Raw genomic sequence first — 18,663 nt, forward strand, 5'->3', positions numbered from 1 at the left:
TACACTTCGTCTTTTCCCACCACAGCCAAAAGTGTCAAATAACTTGTCAGGAAGCGGGGGCAGTTTTAACATCTAAACCCGTAACACACCTACAGCATTTTTTATTCTTTTTCACAAAATTACAAGAAATAATTAGGCAAAGAATTATTTTGTCAGGAGACACAAATAAAGGAAATATATAACACGGCTTGTGCTTTTTGTTAGCAAAGGACAGAAATTCACGGTTCACAGTCAAAAACAAAGGCCGCACCTGCTATGTTGCTGTAGTTCCTGCTGAGAGACAAAATAACTGGGTTGAGGGCTGGGTCATAGCTGAAAGCACATGGTAAAATTGTTGTTTCATTTCCAACCATAACACTAATATTCACAAAACCATCCTCCAACTGCCGCTGAAAGAAATGCAGAACATGGTTAGATCAGATAACTGTGCTGACTGCCATGTGTCCAGTACTGGTCTGCAGTGAATTCAATATTGAGCATATGGGCTCCATTTTCCCCAGTGATTTGAGCCATTTATTTGGCGCGCGCCGCTTTTTTTGGTGTGTTTCCCCAAGGAATCTGCGGCAGCATAACTGAGTTCGTTACGATTTTTTTGTCAATTATGGAAGTGTGTCCCCCCAAAATTTCTCCTACGTCACCGTATCTGACCACTCCCAAAAAACCTTCTGATGAGTTAAGAAAAACCAGCGCACATTAAAAAATCAGCGCAGAAAGACGCCATTGTTTCTCAGCAAAGTTTTGGAGGGAGTCAAGAAGACTTAAATACACATAATAAAGATTTTTTTTTACCTTATAACACAGTAAATGGAAGTGTGATGGAATTCTGCAACTTTTCATATTCTTTCAACTGACACACCATCACTGAACGTCTGCAAACAGGGCTCGAGGGTCGGAGCATCAGCCGGCAGAATCGGTCCCGCGCCCAGACACAGGGGCTCGTAGCTCAGCAGCAAAAGAAGCCTGGGGGGCGGGTGGGGTGGGGGGTGGGGGGGGCTGTGGAAGGTGATCGGAAGGCATCAGAAGCTTGCATTATCCATCAAATCAAGCCCGGGTGGGTGGGGAACTGTGGAAGGCGATCGGAAGGCATCACAAGACTGCACTACTCATCAAATGTAGCCCGGGGAGTTGGGGGGCGGTGAGGTGGTTATGAGGGGTTCTCGATCACTGCACCTGCTCAGACCTGGATGTGGTCCATACAGACCTGTGGGGAGACAGAGCAAAAACCTTGTCCTGCCTGCCTGCCGTTTTGAGCTTCTTGCAAAGGCAAAATTTAAGCATGGGGGCAATACTGACAATGCTATACCTCATGCGCGCCTTCTGTATGATGGTGCTGTGGAGGAGACAATGGATTCGACGTCGTTGCATGACGAACCTCAGAGCACATAGGATGATGGGCAGGAGGCCTTGCCCACGTCGGTTATATCGAGATAGGTGTTCGTACCTGCAGCTGCATGATGCAGACTGTGTCAGAAGGCTGCGTTTCCACAAAGAAGTTGTAACTGAGATCGGTGAGTTGGTGAAAGCAGTTCTGCAACCTAGAAGCGTCAGGAGCATTGCTTTGTCAGTTGAAGTGAAGGTTACAGCTGCACTTTCATTCTATACATCCGGATCCTTCCAAGCTACAACTGGGGATGTGTGCACCATTTTTCAACATGTCTGCATTCGGCTGCTGCACTATATGCCCAGAGGAATGACGACATAAAGTTCCCTATATCTGCCCAGGCAATGCATGACAGGGCTGTGGGCTTCTCCAGGATTGCAGGCTTCCCAAAGGTACAGGGATGCATTGATTGTACCCACATCGCCTTGCGAGCATCTTTGGAGGATTCCAAGATGTACAGGATCAGAAAAGGCTTCCACTCCATTAATGTGCAGCTCATGTGTGATGACATGCTTCGCATCATGTCAGTTGATGCAAGACACCCTAGGAGCACCCATGATGTGTTCATCCTACGCGAGAGCATTATATCTGCCATCTTTCAGCAGCAGCCAGAAGGGCAGACAAATAGTTAGCAGCAGACGAGAGGACATAGTGGGTGGCATGAGTAGGCTAACATAGCACAGGCAGCAGGCTGATTTGAAGGACCATGATGAATGATAGCACAATGCATCAACTGAAGCGTAGCTGACGGAGACATCCCCATGAATTGAAGCATGGCTAGCCTGCGCAGTACTTAACATTTAGCAAAGCCAGACTGTGGAATTTGCAGGACCTACCCTGTCCCTCAAGCGTGGGCCCAATTTGTGCAGTGGTGGTTGTTTTTCTCCAGGTAGGTACCATCAAAGGAGCGACCCTGTCTTCCAAGGATGTCAGTGGATGCAGATTTGCCAGGCCTCCTCCTGTTCAAGTTCTTTCCCTTTTGTTGTGTGCCACTTTCCTCTGCAAAGATGAAAATATAACTTTTTAGAGAGGGTGTCTTTCAGCTGGGTGGGACATAAACATATGGTCAGATTTACAATTGCAATTCATTGAAAAATGAAAATATTACTTACACTAACTACTTGACCAAGTTTCTGCCACTTCTTTTTGCACTGGCCTCCAGACCTTGGGGTGGTCACCATTGCACAGTAATCTTCTGCAAGTTGGTTTCAGCATTTCTTCATTTCTTTGGGTGGAACTTTTATGTGACCTCTGCTGGTATACAGCTCCTGCCATTTGCCCTCAATCACAGTAACTAGTGCCTCCATTTCATCCTGTAAGAAATTCTGTGTCCTTGTGCCATGTTGCATCTTGTATTTTTGCAGCGCGACAGCTACCAGAAAAATGCAGGGAGCAGCGCCAGCCCTTATACATGGCCTACTTCAACCTTACAAAGGCCTTTGACACTGTCAACTGCGAGAGTATATGGAGCGTCCTCCTCCATTTCGGATGCCCCCAAAAGTTTGTCACCATCCTCCGCCTGCTCCATGACGACATGCAGGCCATGATCCTTACCAACGGATTCATCACAGACCCAATCTACATCCGGACCGGGGTCAAACAGGACTGAGCCATCACCCAAACCCTCTTCTCAATCTTCCTCGCCACCATCTCAACCTCACTGTCAACAAGCTCCCTGCTGGAGTGGAACTAAACTACAGAACCAGTGGGAACCGGTTTGCCGTCTCCAGGCCAGATCCAAGACCACCCCAACCTCTGTCATCGAGCTACAGTACGCGGACAATGCCTGCGTCTGTGCACATAGAGGCTGAACTCCAGGACATAGTCGACATATTTACTGAGGCGTACGAAAGCATGGGCCTTACGCTAAACATTAGTAAAACAAAGGTCCTCCACCAGCCTGCCCTCACCATACACTACCCCCCCAGTCATCAAGATCCACGGCGTGGCCCTAGATAATGTGGACCACTTCCCATATCTCGGGAGCCTCCTATCAACAAGAACAGGCATTGACGACGAGATCCAACACCACCTCCAGTGCGCCAGTGCGGCCATCGTCCACCTGAGGAAAAGAGTGCTTGAAGACCAGGCCCTCAAAACTGCCACCAAGCTCATGGTCTACAGGGCTGTAGTAATTCCCGTCCTCCTGTATGGCTCAGAGACGTGGACCATGGACAGTAGACACCTCAAGTCGCTGGAGAAATACCACCAACGATGTCTCTGTAAGATCCTACTGTAAGCACCAACATTAGCATCCTCGACCAGGCCAACATCCCCAGCATTGAAGCACTGACCACACTTGATCAGCTCCGCTGGTCAGGCCACATAGTTAGCATGCATGACAAGAGATTCCCAAAGTAAGTGTTCTACTCGGAACTCCTTCACGGCAAATGAGCCAAAAGTGGACAGCGGAAGCATTACAAGGACACCCTCAAAGCCTCCCTGATAAAGTGCGACATCCCCACTGACACCTGGGAGTCCCTGGCCCAAGACCGCCCCAAGTGGAGGAAGTGCATCTGGGAGGGCGCTGAGCACCTCGAGTCTCAACGCCGAACACATGCAGAAATCAAGCAGAGGCAGCGGAAAGAGTGTGCGGCAAACCTGTCCCACCCACCCCTTCCCTCAACGACTATCTGTCCCACCTGTGACAGAGTCTGTGGCTCTCATATTGGACTGTTCAGCCACCTAAGAACTTGTTAAGAGTGGAAGCAAGTCTTCCTCGATTCCGAGCGACTACCTATGATAATGATTGCAGCACTGATTTTTCGAATGATAATTACAGTTCTCACACAGCACTCAATGGTCTCACACACACAACTGGCTCTTTAAAAATGGGCGATTCAAGACTGGGAGCTGTACTGCTCATGCGCGCCCATAGGAATCATGTGCAGAAGGGGCGGCATCGTTGTTTCGGTGCAGACAGTAGGCTCCACCCTCCGTGGCTACTGGACAAGCTGCGTGGTGCCAATTTTGAAAAATACAGCGGGGAAACTTGCGACAAATATTTTTGGAGTAGTTCTGGCCTAGAAAAATGGACATAGCTCTGGCAATACGCCCAAAAAAGGCTTTGAGCAAAATTGAGCCCAATATCTTGGAATTGAACCTGCAGCATGTTATTGTTATTTAGAATATATAATTCTTACCTCTCTTGATCCACCATGAGATACAGTTCCACATTTCTGCAATGTGTCAGTGTGTTCTGCAATGCCTTATCCTAGTGCCCATTTTTCACATGTGATCTTTGGGAATAAGCACTGGTATGATATTCAACTGTGGTGGCCACTCAGTCAAACCAAATGCTCTCCTCACCCAGTGTCCTTGTGTGTGCACTTTTCCAGCAGAGGTCATTGGATAACGATCAGCTATTGACTGCTTACTGAGTGATATCAATGAGCATTAGGTGCGCTCCAGTACCATAGTCAAGTGGACATTCTTGACATCTGAACCTAGACAGTGAGTGTCAATGGCCTTTTCACCCACAGGGGACATCACAGCCAAGCTATATATGCCAGGAGTATCGTCGCAGCAGTGGTGTTCTGGGAAGGGGGAACCTCCTCCCACTGCCCCTCCAACAGTGCTGAATCCTGACCTAGTTTCCTGGGTCGAGACTCATCACCCATACGTGGCTGACTATGAAGGAAACATTGCAATAAACAAAAATAAATAGAGACAAGCCAAAAGAATAAGGAAACTGAGATGGATAAGCATGTTGTGCCCTGTATACAAATTTGAACACTTCTACATATGTATAACAATCGGTCTTAAATGACCCCCTTTGTTGGTGCTGTACATTCAATCCAGCTTGAGTTGCTTCTGGTCCTGTTCACCACACAGGGTTGGGAACCAAACCACACAAAACTGAGTGGATCCAGACCAGTACCAATGAGAGTGACTGGTATCCCACCTGCAAAGACCCCATTGTTAAATATATTTTGTGGGTGAAAATGACCCATTTTGCATTTGCATTGATCATCAACATTGCAAACAAAACAAAAGTAACAGCAGCAAAATGTAGACATACGGTCCTGTCTACTGAAGTCAATGGGAAAAAAATTGGGTGTGGTGAAAAACAGGTTGTTGATTAGTACCGTCCATTTTGCACTACTGAAAAAAGACCAATTATATCCCCTTCATCTCTCGTCATCATCTTCCCACCGCAATGCAGCCAAGATCAAGATCTCAGTGGTGAGGCAGATCGAAGTTTCAAGTCCACATTTCCACAACTCTGTAATACTGTTGGCACTGGTGCTCCAACACAGTTTGCCACCATGCTACTGTAGCCATCCCATCTGTATAATATGTAATACCTATATTTAAGAAGGGTGATAGAACAAGTCCAGGGAATTATAGACCAGTCAGCTTAACATCAGTGGTAAGAAAAATAATGGAATCACTAGTAAAGGTGCAAATAGAAGAACATCTAGAAACCAAAAAATATAATAATGAATACTCAGCATGGATTTCAAAAGGGAAAGTCGTGCTTGACCAACATTATTGAATTTTTTGAAGAGGTAACAGAGAGAGTAGACAATGGTAATGCAGTAGATGTAATTTATCTAGATTGTCTACAGCATCGACAGGACCTCGAAGCTTTAAGGAACGGTAAGGCTAACCAACAGCACGATGTACCATGAAGGTGGTACATGCCACAAAGTGTTGCCTGTCAGCCTGTTCCTCATTTACTGTTTATCCATGCCAAACCAACACACAAATCATCAGCTTTCGTCATTTCTGGCACAATTACTACTGAATGGTGTTAGATTTTCATCTCAATATTTTTGCATTAAATCTGGGGCCTATTGAAGTCAAGATCCACCCCAGTATGTATTTTTTCCACTTTGAAATCAATCAGATGGACTACTATGATCCTTTCCAGTCCTGTACATTGTTGTGTTTCAATTAATTATCACGCTCTCAACACAGTTGACAATTGATGCATCACCACCAAAGTTCTGAAAAGTTGTATGTGGGTTCTATTTATTTGTGGAGACTCTTCTATATAACGAGGATATTGTGGCCAATCCTTTCACTTGATCTGTCAAAATGGCATCCTTGGGCAGACACATTTAATACCATCAGCATCCACCACAAATATTTTTCCCTTTTCAGCTTCATGATGTGAAGCAATAATGCTCCATTCAGTTCTGAAGGTGGTAGATAATATGGGCTGACAACTGTTATAAGTTGCTTTTTCCATTTCTTTTTTGTGCTCATTAGGGTGAAAAATGTCAGCATTCAGGAATAGAGAACTTTTCCACTTTATGCATCAGTGTCAAGAATCTCACACGTCAAATATATGCATGAGTTAAATATGTGGGACTAGGTTTCAGGAATTAGCACTGTGCCCTGCAGAGCTTTAGTTGGCAGAAGTGCATATCAGGATTTTGAGCACAGTAGTCAGTGCACCACACCGTAGATAATTTTTGCTCCAGTCACATGACCCTCTGCAGCAGGTGTGCTGATTTGTAAAATCTACCCTTCCTTCGCTGTGCTGCACAAATGTGCCTCAGTGCCAATGTCAGAATATCTCCGACACGAGATGCTGTGGCTTCTCTGAGAAGCTGCCTATGTGTCAACTTGAACCAAGTTATGGGAAGTGTGTGCTATGAATTTGCATTCATTCGAAGTGAAATTGCCTAAGTTCAGCAGATTGGAAAACTGCAAATGTAACGTCCCTATTTAAAAAAGGAGGCAGACAAAAAGCAGGAAACTATAGACCAGTTAGCCTAACATCTGTGCTTGGGAAAATGTTGGAGTCCATTATTAAAGAAGCAGTAGCAGGACATTTGGAAAAGCAAAATTCAGTCAGGCAGAGTCAGCCTGGATTTATGAAGGGGAAGTCATGTTTGACAAAGTTGCTGGAGTTCTTTGAGGATGTAACGAACAGGGTGAATAAAGGGGAACCAGTGGATGTGATGTATTTGGACTTCCAGAAGGCATTTGACAAGGTGCCACATAAAAGGATACTGCACAAGATAAAAGTTCACGGGGTTGGGGGGAATATATTACCATGGATAGAGGATTGGCTAACTAACAGAAAACAGAGAGTAGGGATAACGTGTTCATTCTCTGTTTGGCAACCAGTAACTAGTGGGGTGCTGCAGGGATCAGTGCTGGGACCCCAACTATTTACAATCTATATTAACGATTTGGAAGCAGGGCTGAGTGTAATATAGCCAAGTTTGCTGACGATACAAAGATGGGAGGAAAAGCAATGTGTGAGGAGGACACACAAAATCTGCAAAAAGAACATAGGCAGGCTAAGTGAGTGGGCAAAAATTTGGCAGGTGGAGTATAATGTTGGAAAATGTGAGGTCATGCACTTTGGCAGAAAAAATCAAAGAGCAAGTTATTATTTAAATGGAGAAAGATTGCAAAGTGCCGCAGTACAGTGGGACCTGGGGATACTTGTGCATGAAACACAAAAGGATAGTATGCAGGTACAGCAAGTGATCAGGAAGGCCAATGGTACCTTGGCCTTTATTGAAAAAGGGATGGAGAATAAAAGCAAGGAAGTATTGCTACAGCTATTTCAGGTATTGGTGAGGCCACACCTGGAATACTGCGTGCAGTTTTGGTTTCCATATTTACGAAAGGATATACTTGCTTTGGAGGCAGTTCAGACAAGGTTCATTAGGTTGATTCTGGGGATGAGGGGTTTGACTTATGAGGAAAGGTTGAGTAGGTTGGGCCTCTTCTCATTGGAATTCAGAAGAATGAGAAATGATCTTATCGAAATGTATAAGATTATGAGGGGGCTTGACAAGGTGGATGCAGAGAGGATGTTTCCACTGATGAGGGAGGCTAGAACTAGAGGGCATGATCTTAGAATAAGAGGCCGCCCATTTAAAACTGAGATGAGGAGAAATTTCTTCTCTCAGAGGGCTGTAAATCTGTGGAATTCGCTGCCTCAGAGAGCTGTGGAAGCTGGGACATTGAATAAATTTAAGACAGAAATAGATAGTTTCTTAAATAACATGGGGATAAGGGGTTATGAGGAACGGGCGGGGAAGTGGAGCTGAGTCCATGATCAGATCAGCCATGATCTTATTGAATGGCGGAGCAGGCTCAAGGGGCCGTATGGCCTACTCCTGTTCCTATTTCTTATGTTCTTATATTCTTATGATGTCATATAGAGACCTTCTGAAGAAAGAGTAACCTCTAACTGAGCTGGATTTAAACCCTGTCCTAGTAGTGAAAGGGCATTGTGTTCATCCATTTGTGCTAATCTAATGATTTTTGTGTGAGGTTTATTTATTAGTGTGACCTCTCATTCTAAAGTAATTCAGAGAAAATGAGCATTTTTGCATGTTATAATCTATTCCCTATAACATCAGGAACAATATAAAAATAAGGAAATGACTTACAGACTTACAGTAGCAACAGAATTACTGCTGTAACTGAGACTGTTTCATAACGGTAGAATGTGTTACATTATTATTTGCACTGAGAGTTAATCTCATGTAAGATTATTTCTACATACCGATTTCTGAGCTTGAAGAGGGTTGTATACCCAAAAGCTTGGGTCTCACTGTCACGTACAGCTTAGTCCCATCAGCACTCATTGCATAACCATCCGGAAGTACCAGCACATTTAAAGAATACAGTCCCACTGGAAGCTCGGCCCTGGTACAGCTGATCTGTGTTCTGTTGGCACGACCCACAACACACCTTGATTGGCCAACAAAGACCTTCACTGCTGAAGTGTTTTCAGATAAATCTGACCCTTCAATCAGAATATGGATCTGTCCTATCTCTACATTGAAAACAAAAATAATTGAAAGAATTAATAAATGTAATTGTCAAATGTGCTATATACAGTCAATAATTAATATGGATACAGATGTGATATGATAACCTAACTTTTATGAAGTTAATAATGGGGATAGTAATGCTGTAGAATCATTATCATCATCATCATAGGCAGTCCCTCAGAATCGAGGAAGACTTGCTTCCACTCTTGAAATGAATCCTTAGGTGGTTGAACAGTCCAATACGAGAGCCAGTCCTTGCCACAGGTGGGACAGATAGACGTTGAGGGTAAGGGAGGGTGGGATTGATTTGCCGCATGCTCCTTCCGCTGCCTGCGCTTGATTTCTGCACGCTCTCGGGGATGAGACTCGAGGTGCTCAGCGCCCTCCCGGATGCACTTCCTCCATTTAGGGTGGTCTTTGGCCAGGGACTCCCAGGTGTTGGTGGGGATGTTGCACTTTATCAGGGAGGCTTTGCGGGTATCCTTGTAACGTTTCCTCTGCCCACTTTTGGCTCGTTTGCCGTGAAGGAATTCCGAGTAGAGCATTGCTTTGGGAGCCTCGTGTCTGGCATGCGGACAATGTGGCCTGCACAGCGGAGCTGATGAATTATATATGTCATTATATATATGATCATTATATATGTGTACTAATGATACACATTGTAATGTATTTGCTTCATGGGTTCTTTGTTTAAGAATTCACAGCTACACATTTGGTGTAAAAAACTAGCTGGTTTATTAGTAAAGGTTTAACAATCAGCTGAACCTGACTAGTTCATCCACCAGGTTCACAACAGCATGCCTCATCATGGAGAATCTGGACTGAATTAACTGGGGTTTTATTGAGTCTTGTGAGCATCCTGTGACTGGCTAAGCCACTCACAGTGCAACAGCTCCACAAACCTGTGGGCAGGTGAAACCCAAATGTGACTAGTTCAGATGTATTACTTAATGTCTGATTTATTTTTCATTGTGATGCTAATAAAGAACATATCACTTCAAATAAAACTGTTTTTGTCTATGTTGTTTGATAAACCTGGGAACAGAGATTTTGTGTAGGTCTCGACATTCATATCACATCCAAGGAATACACCTTACTCAAAATATCTCATCCCAGGCAGTTTTGCACTCGCAGCTTTAAAGCATCAAATATAATAACAAGGGGCAAGTAGAGCACACTTGTAAGTATGCAAATATCTGTCTCTGTAAGAATTGGTAATATGTGACAAGTTTGTAAAATAATGCTCCACTTTAAAGATAGATGTATGTGGATGTATATCTCCATCGGTCTCTGTACAGGACAATGGCACTGCATTATTAATGAAATACTATTCCCAAGAAGCTGTCAGAAATATTCGCAGGTCTATCTATGGCCTCTGTTTCTGGAGAAATCTGATGGCTGGTTCCTATTTTATGAGCAACAAAAGCCTCTTGTTCATTCTGTCTTCACACATTTGGGTATTTTTACCTAATTTGCTGCTATTCAGGGGAGGTTACGGTGCTTTGCTGCAATTAAGAATTTATAATTTGATGCTTTTTTAAAATGTTACTCCTCCAGCTAAAATATCTTGGACCTCCATCAATTTGATATTTGGATCTAGATACAACTGCACACACGCACACACTTTTGAATGTCTAAGAAAGAGGATAATTTATTACCAGAAGTGAGCACTCCATGCACCTGTTTTAAAATTTCCCAGGTGGCAGATCCAATTAAATGTGAATATGTGTGAGGTATTACATTTTGGGAGAAAAATAGAGGGAGAAACGCAAGTGGGGAAAACAGAATAAGGATTAGAGGTAAAAAGAAAACCACAAATGCTGGAAATCTGAAATGAAACAGGAAATACAGAAAATTCATAGCAGGTATGTTTAATGTTTGAGATGTAACCCTTCATCAGAACAACTAATGAAGGTTATAATCTGAAATGTTAACCTATTCTTTCTCTTGCAGATGTTTATTGGCCTTTGATGTATTTCTAATATTTTATTTTTATGTTAGGAAATAAGGATTTTTATTTGGTTTCTTTTCTGAAGAAAAAACATATACAAATTTTTAACTTGTCAGGATTTGATGCTTTTGGATTTCACGTATATCATTAGCAGCAAAAAAAAAGGAACACAGATACTGAGCAAAAATGACATGGTATCTGCTGCAAAAAAATGTGTTTGTTTAATTCTGATAACCTGGTTAATATTAAAACCGCTAGGCCTTGGCCTCAGTCTTTGAAATAGTTGCGTAGTTACAGACTGTAGCAAACACAATAGCAAGTCACCTAATTCCAAGCCAAGATTTAATCAAAATTCTATGGGGCCTTTTTGATAGGCCACAACAAGCTGATCCTTACCAATCCAACTCCTAACATCAACAAGAGGGGTTGAGTTTTGATGGTACTGAAAAGTACAGGATCCTGAACAGCTGGCTGGGATGCCGTTCACATGTGCTGTCACCGAAGAAAAATTTGGGAGCGTGATTACAATTTTTATAAGCTATGTAAAAACATCTTTATTAATCATTAAAATGACCTGGTGGGAGGACTTGGTTTCCCATCCGGAATTTCCCACATAGGTGGGTGAAGAATCGGAGCTTCCTCACATTAAGGGAGAGAACAATATAAATAGGGCCTGCTCTCATGCATCTATACCTAGCCAGGTCAAGATAGGATAATTGGAGAGGCCCTCTCTGCTGGGAAGTGGCTTAGCGAAACCTACCAAGGAACAGGAAATACGTGTTAAAATGGAAAGAAAAAATAATCCTAAATAGACTTACTAATTTCAATGCTCTTCCAAATTAACAGCAAAGTTTTTGATTCTGAAAACTGGCCCCTTCTTAAACCAATATTATTTAAAAGATAAATGGGGCCCTGGCTCTTGGCTCCCTCTATCTCAGAGCTGGACAGGAACAGTACACCTGAAATGTACTGCATCTGTCCAGGTTCAGCATTATTTCCTGTCCCAGACTTTTAACATGGCCCGAAGGCACCTGCGATGAAGGTTGGCTCCCCAGCTGGGATTTGTGCCTAAAGATCAGGCAGAAAATTTGAGCGCAGCTGCACACCAGGTTTTGGTGATTATGCCACATGGCTGCTGTCCTGAGTGCCTCAAGACATCGTGGGGCAGGGAGCAATGAGAAGTGCACCTACTGCCATCAAGGACATTCATGGTGTTCCCAGGACCCCACAGCCCCTTTGGTCAATGGTCCCAAGCCCCATAGCCAGTTTTCTGGAGCCTTCCTCCACTTGGGCATGCTACAGGTGTTTGCACAAAAAGGTGAGGCAGAAGGGCTGGGAACACCACCTCCTACTCTACTGCACACTAATGCTGAGTCTGTGCAGGTACACGTCCAACTTCACCTGCCCCCCCCCCCCCCCCCACAAGGCTTTAGAGTCTCAAGGCAAAGTGAAACTGATCGCCACCCCTTTTTTCCTGATCTTTTGCACATGCAAAATGAAACTTTCCCATGGACAAGAATCAAACAAATTGACTCCGAAATCGAAACACACAACAAGCAATTCAATGGTAAATCTATATTGCCCCTGGAGTTGTCAAATCTATGGTCCATCTGGGCGACTGACTTACAAGTTTTATGTTGAAAAGACAGTTATAGTTGCTTTTCATAATGTAAAGCATTTATTGCAGTGCTAATGTAAGTTATTAAATCAGCAAGCTAAATAATATTAATCAAATCCACCATTAAACTGATGGAATCGGCTCGGAAGTCAATGGAATATATAATCAGACGAGGTGTAAAATGTGAAGCTGATCCGATCCCGTCAGTTTCCCACCAGGTGGATTAGGTTAAGGATCCATCCTTTGTAATCCTCTCCAGAAAATACTGAACTGAGGAGAGAAGCAATGTAATGGAGCAAGTAGCCATTAAAAAAAGAATAACGGATAATGAAGAATAATTACAGGACACAAATCTCATAGTGGGGTTCAGATGATGTTTATAACTAAACAAATTCGGCTTAACAGAAGAAAAATGAAAAAAAAAATGAACTGAAAGAGAAAATATGAGAAATTAACTTTAATTCTAAACAGATCCAAGCTTATCCATACTCACCTTATGCCTCAACTACAAAAATTGGCCACATTTTTAGCCTTATTTGGTCTGATTCCCACAGTTTAGCACGGTAAAATAATGTAAGAGCATTTAAGTCATAGTGGACTTTTATTATAACACATACGTATGAAGAAATTGGTTATAAGTAGCATATTCACCTCCATAATACTTCTTCATTCAGCAATATTACTTCAGAAGTATGGAAATAAGTAGGAGCAATGTTGCAACTCACCTGTGTGAAGTTATTGGCTGTTGCAAGCATATCACCAAATATTGGTCCAATGAAGACACCACCATCATATACCACTCATGCTTTAATGGCAGGGTTGAGGCCTGTGATATTTTCATTAGTAGCCTAAAATGAGTTGAAATAACCCAAGATGAGATGCATAAACAGATCAACATTCAAGTCACAAATGCTCCAAGCTTGCCTTAGTTAAATGATTACACTCATTCAATTACTTTCAAATTATTCAAGCTATATCCTTACAGTTGTTAATGGGAAAAGCTGAATGGAAGACTGACAATGGGAAGAGTGCTATGGAAACTGGCGGGCAAACAAGCTTGATGTTGAGATCTTTCAGCACTTATGGCTAACATAGTTACAATAACTGAGGGACCAGTTTTCCCATTTAGATCCATGAAGTCAACATCTCATTGATATGTGACCCCACTTTGACTGACTGATTTTTCAGCAACTTTTGTTCTCTATAACTTCTTCCAGATCTACAATTCCTTACTCCCATACTTCCTGTTCTTGACATTGGCCTCTTGTGTATCCACTCCTTTCATCCCACAATTGGTGGCTGTGCCTTCAGTCACCTCGGTCCACTCCCTGGAACACCCCGCCTACTCTCTCTCTGGTTGGCTTGGTGTTGGTTTCCTTAAACTTCTGTGAAGTGCCTTGTGACATGCATTCTGAGTGCTCCATAATTCCTCGCCTGTCCACATAACTTGCAGGAAGCAAGCTTATAAAATCTTTCCTGTAATCAATGCAAAACGTGTAAATATGTTTATGTGGATGATCTTATCCTAACAAAACAAGTCGTAAATAAAATACAATGCTATTTTGAAGTTGCCACAATTTAAATTCTTCAAACACTGCCTCATTAAACAGAATGCAGTGATGTTCACTATTCCTTAATTCATAAATTTCAGCCTAGCAAACCTGAATGACAGACATCTTTTTAATATCTAATGCTGTTTTTTTGTTGCTAATTTTAGACCTTGCTTGGGAGCAGAGCGGCTCATTTTTTTCTTAGATTTGTATAGTTAAAAAGATGAGTGATTTAGAGCAGCAAGCTAGCACTGTGCTATCCCTCTGTCTTTTCCGTTAAAACATTAACTAGTCTCTGTGAGGCCTCCTAATGTATGTTCTAGCTAATCTCATCACCAGACAAATACAAAGTTCTTTTGGAATGTTGGGAGTATCTCTTCTGCCCAGTGTTGTTCGTGTATAAATGCTTGATATTCTCGTACAAATTTGAGCTCCTGTGCTAAAAAGCACTTAAAACAGGTTAATACCTGCATTAAAAATAGCTCTGAGGAACTTAGTGCAAGCGTTCAAATAGGAATAATTCTAGTTGGAAAGTTTACCATTTGGTCTTTAAGCTGAGGGAATGTTTTGGCCTGGACTGACCAGAGTTCAAATACATTTAATTTAAAACTTTTGGGAATACAAGTCCATTGTTCAGTGTTGTAATTAAATCAATAACTATTTATTTTAAATGAGTAAAGACAGAACAAAGTTGAATTTTTGTAGCACCAATCTAAGGTACCAAACTTCACAACCAATGAAATACTTTTGAATTGTAGTCACTGCTGTAATTTCCACACAGTAAGGTTCCAGAATAGGTTTTGGTAGTGGCAGTTGAGGGTTAAATGCTGGGCTGAACACTGGAAGAACTCTCCTGCTCTTCAAATAGTGCCATCTTTTACATCCACGCAAGAGGGTAGACAGGCCTCGGTTTAAGTGTCAGCCTAGATTATGTGCTCAAGTCTCTGGAGTGGGGTTTGAATCTACGACACTCTAACTCAGAGATCAAAGTACTACCTCTGAATGAAGACAAGTTAGTTTGAGGAATTTCACCCAAATGCATGAATCGACTTGATAAAAAATACCATACAGAAGAACTTCTAACCTAAATGTATGACATAATACCACTTAATGGATGACATTAATGCCACTAAAATGGATGGGGTCCTCACTTTAAAGTGTTATATGAGGCAATTTTGTTTATGGGGTATACAATCATGCAATCAACAATGCAATATCACATCATTAATACCACCTACCTGAAACTATTCAATTTTTGATAAAGAACAAGACAATTTTTGCAACAAAATAAATAAAATCTGTGCAGTAGACAGACTTTAAAGGGTAAGTTCAATGATCCAGTGATTCCAGTGAGGTCAGGAGTTCACAGGGAGTGCAAGTGCATAGCAGGAATTGAAGGTGCACAGCCTGTTATTATTCCATGGAAACAGCCCTCTTATCTCTACATTTCTTTGACCCCTTTCACCGACCGGGATAGTTTTGTTTTCTTTAAACGTACACTTAAATGAAAGCTTTCTTTGTTTCTGGTGTGAGTAAAGGCTAAAGTACCATAGAAAGATAAAAGAATTGATTAAAGCAGAAGCAGCTTCTCCATTTATAGTTATAATTATTAACTGTTTTTATGCTAGAACTAAGTACAAATGACTTCCTGGAATGTACTTAAATGTAGAAAAGAATGCCTCCCTTCTGTTCCTGGGAGGGATATTTGCAAGGTGATCTTTTACGATTTTCTACAACTGACAAAATAAGCAGACCAACCAACACAAAGCACACAGGCCGAGATCTCCCGTTGCTGTCTGCTCACTGTTATAGCATAAAGGAGGCAGCTGGTAGTAGAAAATGGGCAAGGATGATAGGATGTCCTGTGGCTGGTATAGGGAATGACTACCTTACACTGGCAGGTTATTCATGTAATATACGTGTGGGGGTGGGACCATTCTGCAGTTATCAAAATTACCCTTATTCTGTTTCATTCAAAACATTTGGGAATAGTAATCCACTGTTTATTGATGCAACTAAGTTTATAACTGTTTATTTGAAATGAGTAATGACTGAAGAAATAAAGAACAAACTTTAATTTATGTAACACCTTTCACAATCCTAGGACATTCCAAAACACTGCACAACCAATTTTTGAATTGTAATCACCGCTGTAATGTAGTAATGCTGTAATGTAATGTGGGAATGCTGTAATGTAATGTAGTAATGCTGTAATGTAATGTAGTAATGCTGTAATGTAATGTAGGAATGCTGTAATGTAATGTCAAGCCCGTGTGGTGGCTGGTGTGCAACGGCCACCACACATAAAAAAAGTCCACGCACAGGCATCTTCCACCCTTGAAGATGTGGTTCGGATCCTTCATTCGAAACACCTGTGAACTCATCCTTTTTTGGTGTGGAAGCAAGTCATCCTCGTTTCGAGGGACTGCCTATAAAATGACAGTAGGAAACATGGCAGCCAATTTGTACACAGCATAGTCCCAGATACAATGGGCCTTAATTTGCAGCCCCTATGGGTGCGTACAAGGAGCGCACGTGCCAGTAGGGACCCGCAAGTTCCGCGTTTTCGTGCACAAAGCGCATGCACAAAAACCCGGAACATGCGATCTGTTAAAGGGTATCCGCAGGCGGAATGTTGGGCTATTTGCCCAACTTCTGCCCAGCGAAATCCCATGAAATTCTTACGGCGCAAGGCCTGCTTTTACCAGCATAAGAGTTTAAAAGAATATGAAAATAATATTTTTTTCAATCATTTATACATTACAAACCCTGTGCATTACAAAGGTAAGTTTATTTTTACCCCCGTTAAAACATGTACATTTATTTTTCAAAAAAAATTTTTGTTTTAAATAGTATTAATTAATTTTAAATGTCATTTTTTAATTTATTTGATGTCTGCATGTATTTTTGGGGGTACATACGGAATCCTCAGAAGCATGAATAGGGATTCCCTTCTTTTAATGGTTGGGCTGGCCCACGTGATACCAGGAGCATTTGCGAACCACATGCTCCCCTGAGATATATGGGCCTCTACCAGTGTGTATCCGGAGAGGCCCAGGACCACAAATCTCCGTACCACCAGGTACGCGGGCATTTTATTTGGGGATTGGAGACACTTCCCCACATGAAGCCTCTCTACCTTTCTTTCCTCCTTCACGACGCTCCTTAAAATCTACTTCTTTAACCAAGCTTTTGGTCACCTGCGCTAATTTCTACTTATACGACTTGGTGCCAAATTGTTTTCTCTCATAATACTCCTGTGAAGCACTATGTTTCACTATGTTAAAGGTGCTATATAAATACAAGTTGTTGGTGTTGTTAGCACCTCCGGCAAGACACTTTTCACCCGGGGGATGGAGGGCGCTACCGCCTCCCGGGAAATTGCCCGGGAGTGGGCCGTCATCGCCATGCGCAACTCCTCACAGCCCCGCACCAATCCCTTAATGCCTCATGGGGGAAATTGCCCTGTGGGCCATGCGGCTGGCGGATATCCGCTCTTGGCGCGCTCCTTAAACGGAAGTCGCCAGCACCCCGGGCCACCATCTTTTTTGGTCTGTCGACTCTTGGGTCGGCTCAATGATAGCGGCCCTAGCATGGACTGGGCAGCCTTTGTGCAGCCCGGCACTCCGTCTTGGGTGCCAGGTTGCAGGCCCGGTCGCACACTGCTCTGGTGGCCCAGTGGAGGCCATCAGAGGCTTTGCAAAGTGCACAGTGGCCCTCCCCTTTAAAGGAGCATCTGCAGAGCGCTTCCTTCAGCGCAGCAGTTGCACCCTGGTTACCACCCCCAAAGGAAGTGGAGCACGTGAGATTGCGCTCCGCTTCCTTTGAGGGGTGGTAAAGGAAATTCCCCGGAGGGGGGCGGGACTTTGCCACCGAGCGCAGAATGTGCCCACCCCAGAGGTTACCACCCCCAATCGGCTTGCAATTTCACCCGCGGGGTATTAAGGGGTCGGCGTGGGATGGTGAGGAGTCGCCGCGCACAGCGATGACATCATTGGCGGTTGGCCGGCGGCATAGAAACATAGAAACATAGAAAATAGATGCAGGAGTAGGCCATTCGGCCCTTCGAGCCTGCACCGTCATTCAATGAGTTCATGGCTGAACATGCAACTTCAGTTGGGTGGGTATGGGTCAGTAACTTTATATAATATGGGTTGGTATGGGTCGGTAACTGCGGGACACGGCACTGCGATGGCACGGCCTCCGCAAACACCCGGGTCATTTCACGGGAGGCGATAGTGCCCCCCTCCCCCGGATGAAAAGTGTCTTCCCAGGGCTATAAAAAGGGGACATTTCACCCCCTGGATATCAACAGCATTTGAAACGATATCTAAAACGTGACAGTAACCATTCAGGTCTAAACTGCACCCAGATTAGCTTTTAGGATGACATAGTCCCTTAAGCAGCCA

At 43.1% G+C, this 18,663-nt stretch overlaps 1 protein-coding gene across 1 annotated transcript in view; it reads right to left on the reverse strand.

Moving 5' to 3' along the window:
- Positions 1 to 18,663, reverse strand: part of LOC139266646 (fibrocystin-like) — a 630,313-nt gene that overhangs the window by 525,204 nt on the left and 86,446 nt on the right. The window contains 5 exon segments of the mRNA XM_070884234.1: positions 251 to 389; positions 6,455 to 6,525; positions 8,865 to 9,137; positions 11,483 to 11,578; positions 13,423 to 13,552. Of these exon segments, the coding sequence (XP_070740335.1) occupies positions 251 to 389; positions 6,455 to 6,525; positions 8,865 to 9,137; positions 11,483 to 11,578; positions 13,423 to 13,552 (709 nt within the window).

Source organism: Pristiophorus japonicus, chromosome 7, assembly GCF_044704955.1.
Source record: "Pristiophorus japonicus isolate sPriJap1 chromosome 7, sPriJap1.hap1, whole genome shotgun sequence".
Taxonomy (NCBI): Eukaryota; Metazoa; Chordata; class Chondrichthyes; family Pristiophoridae; genus Pristiophorus; species Pristiophorus japonicus.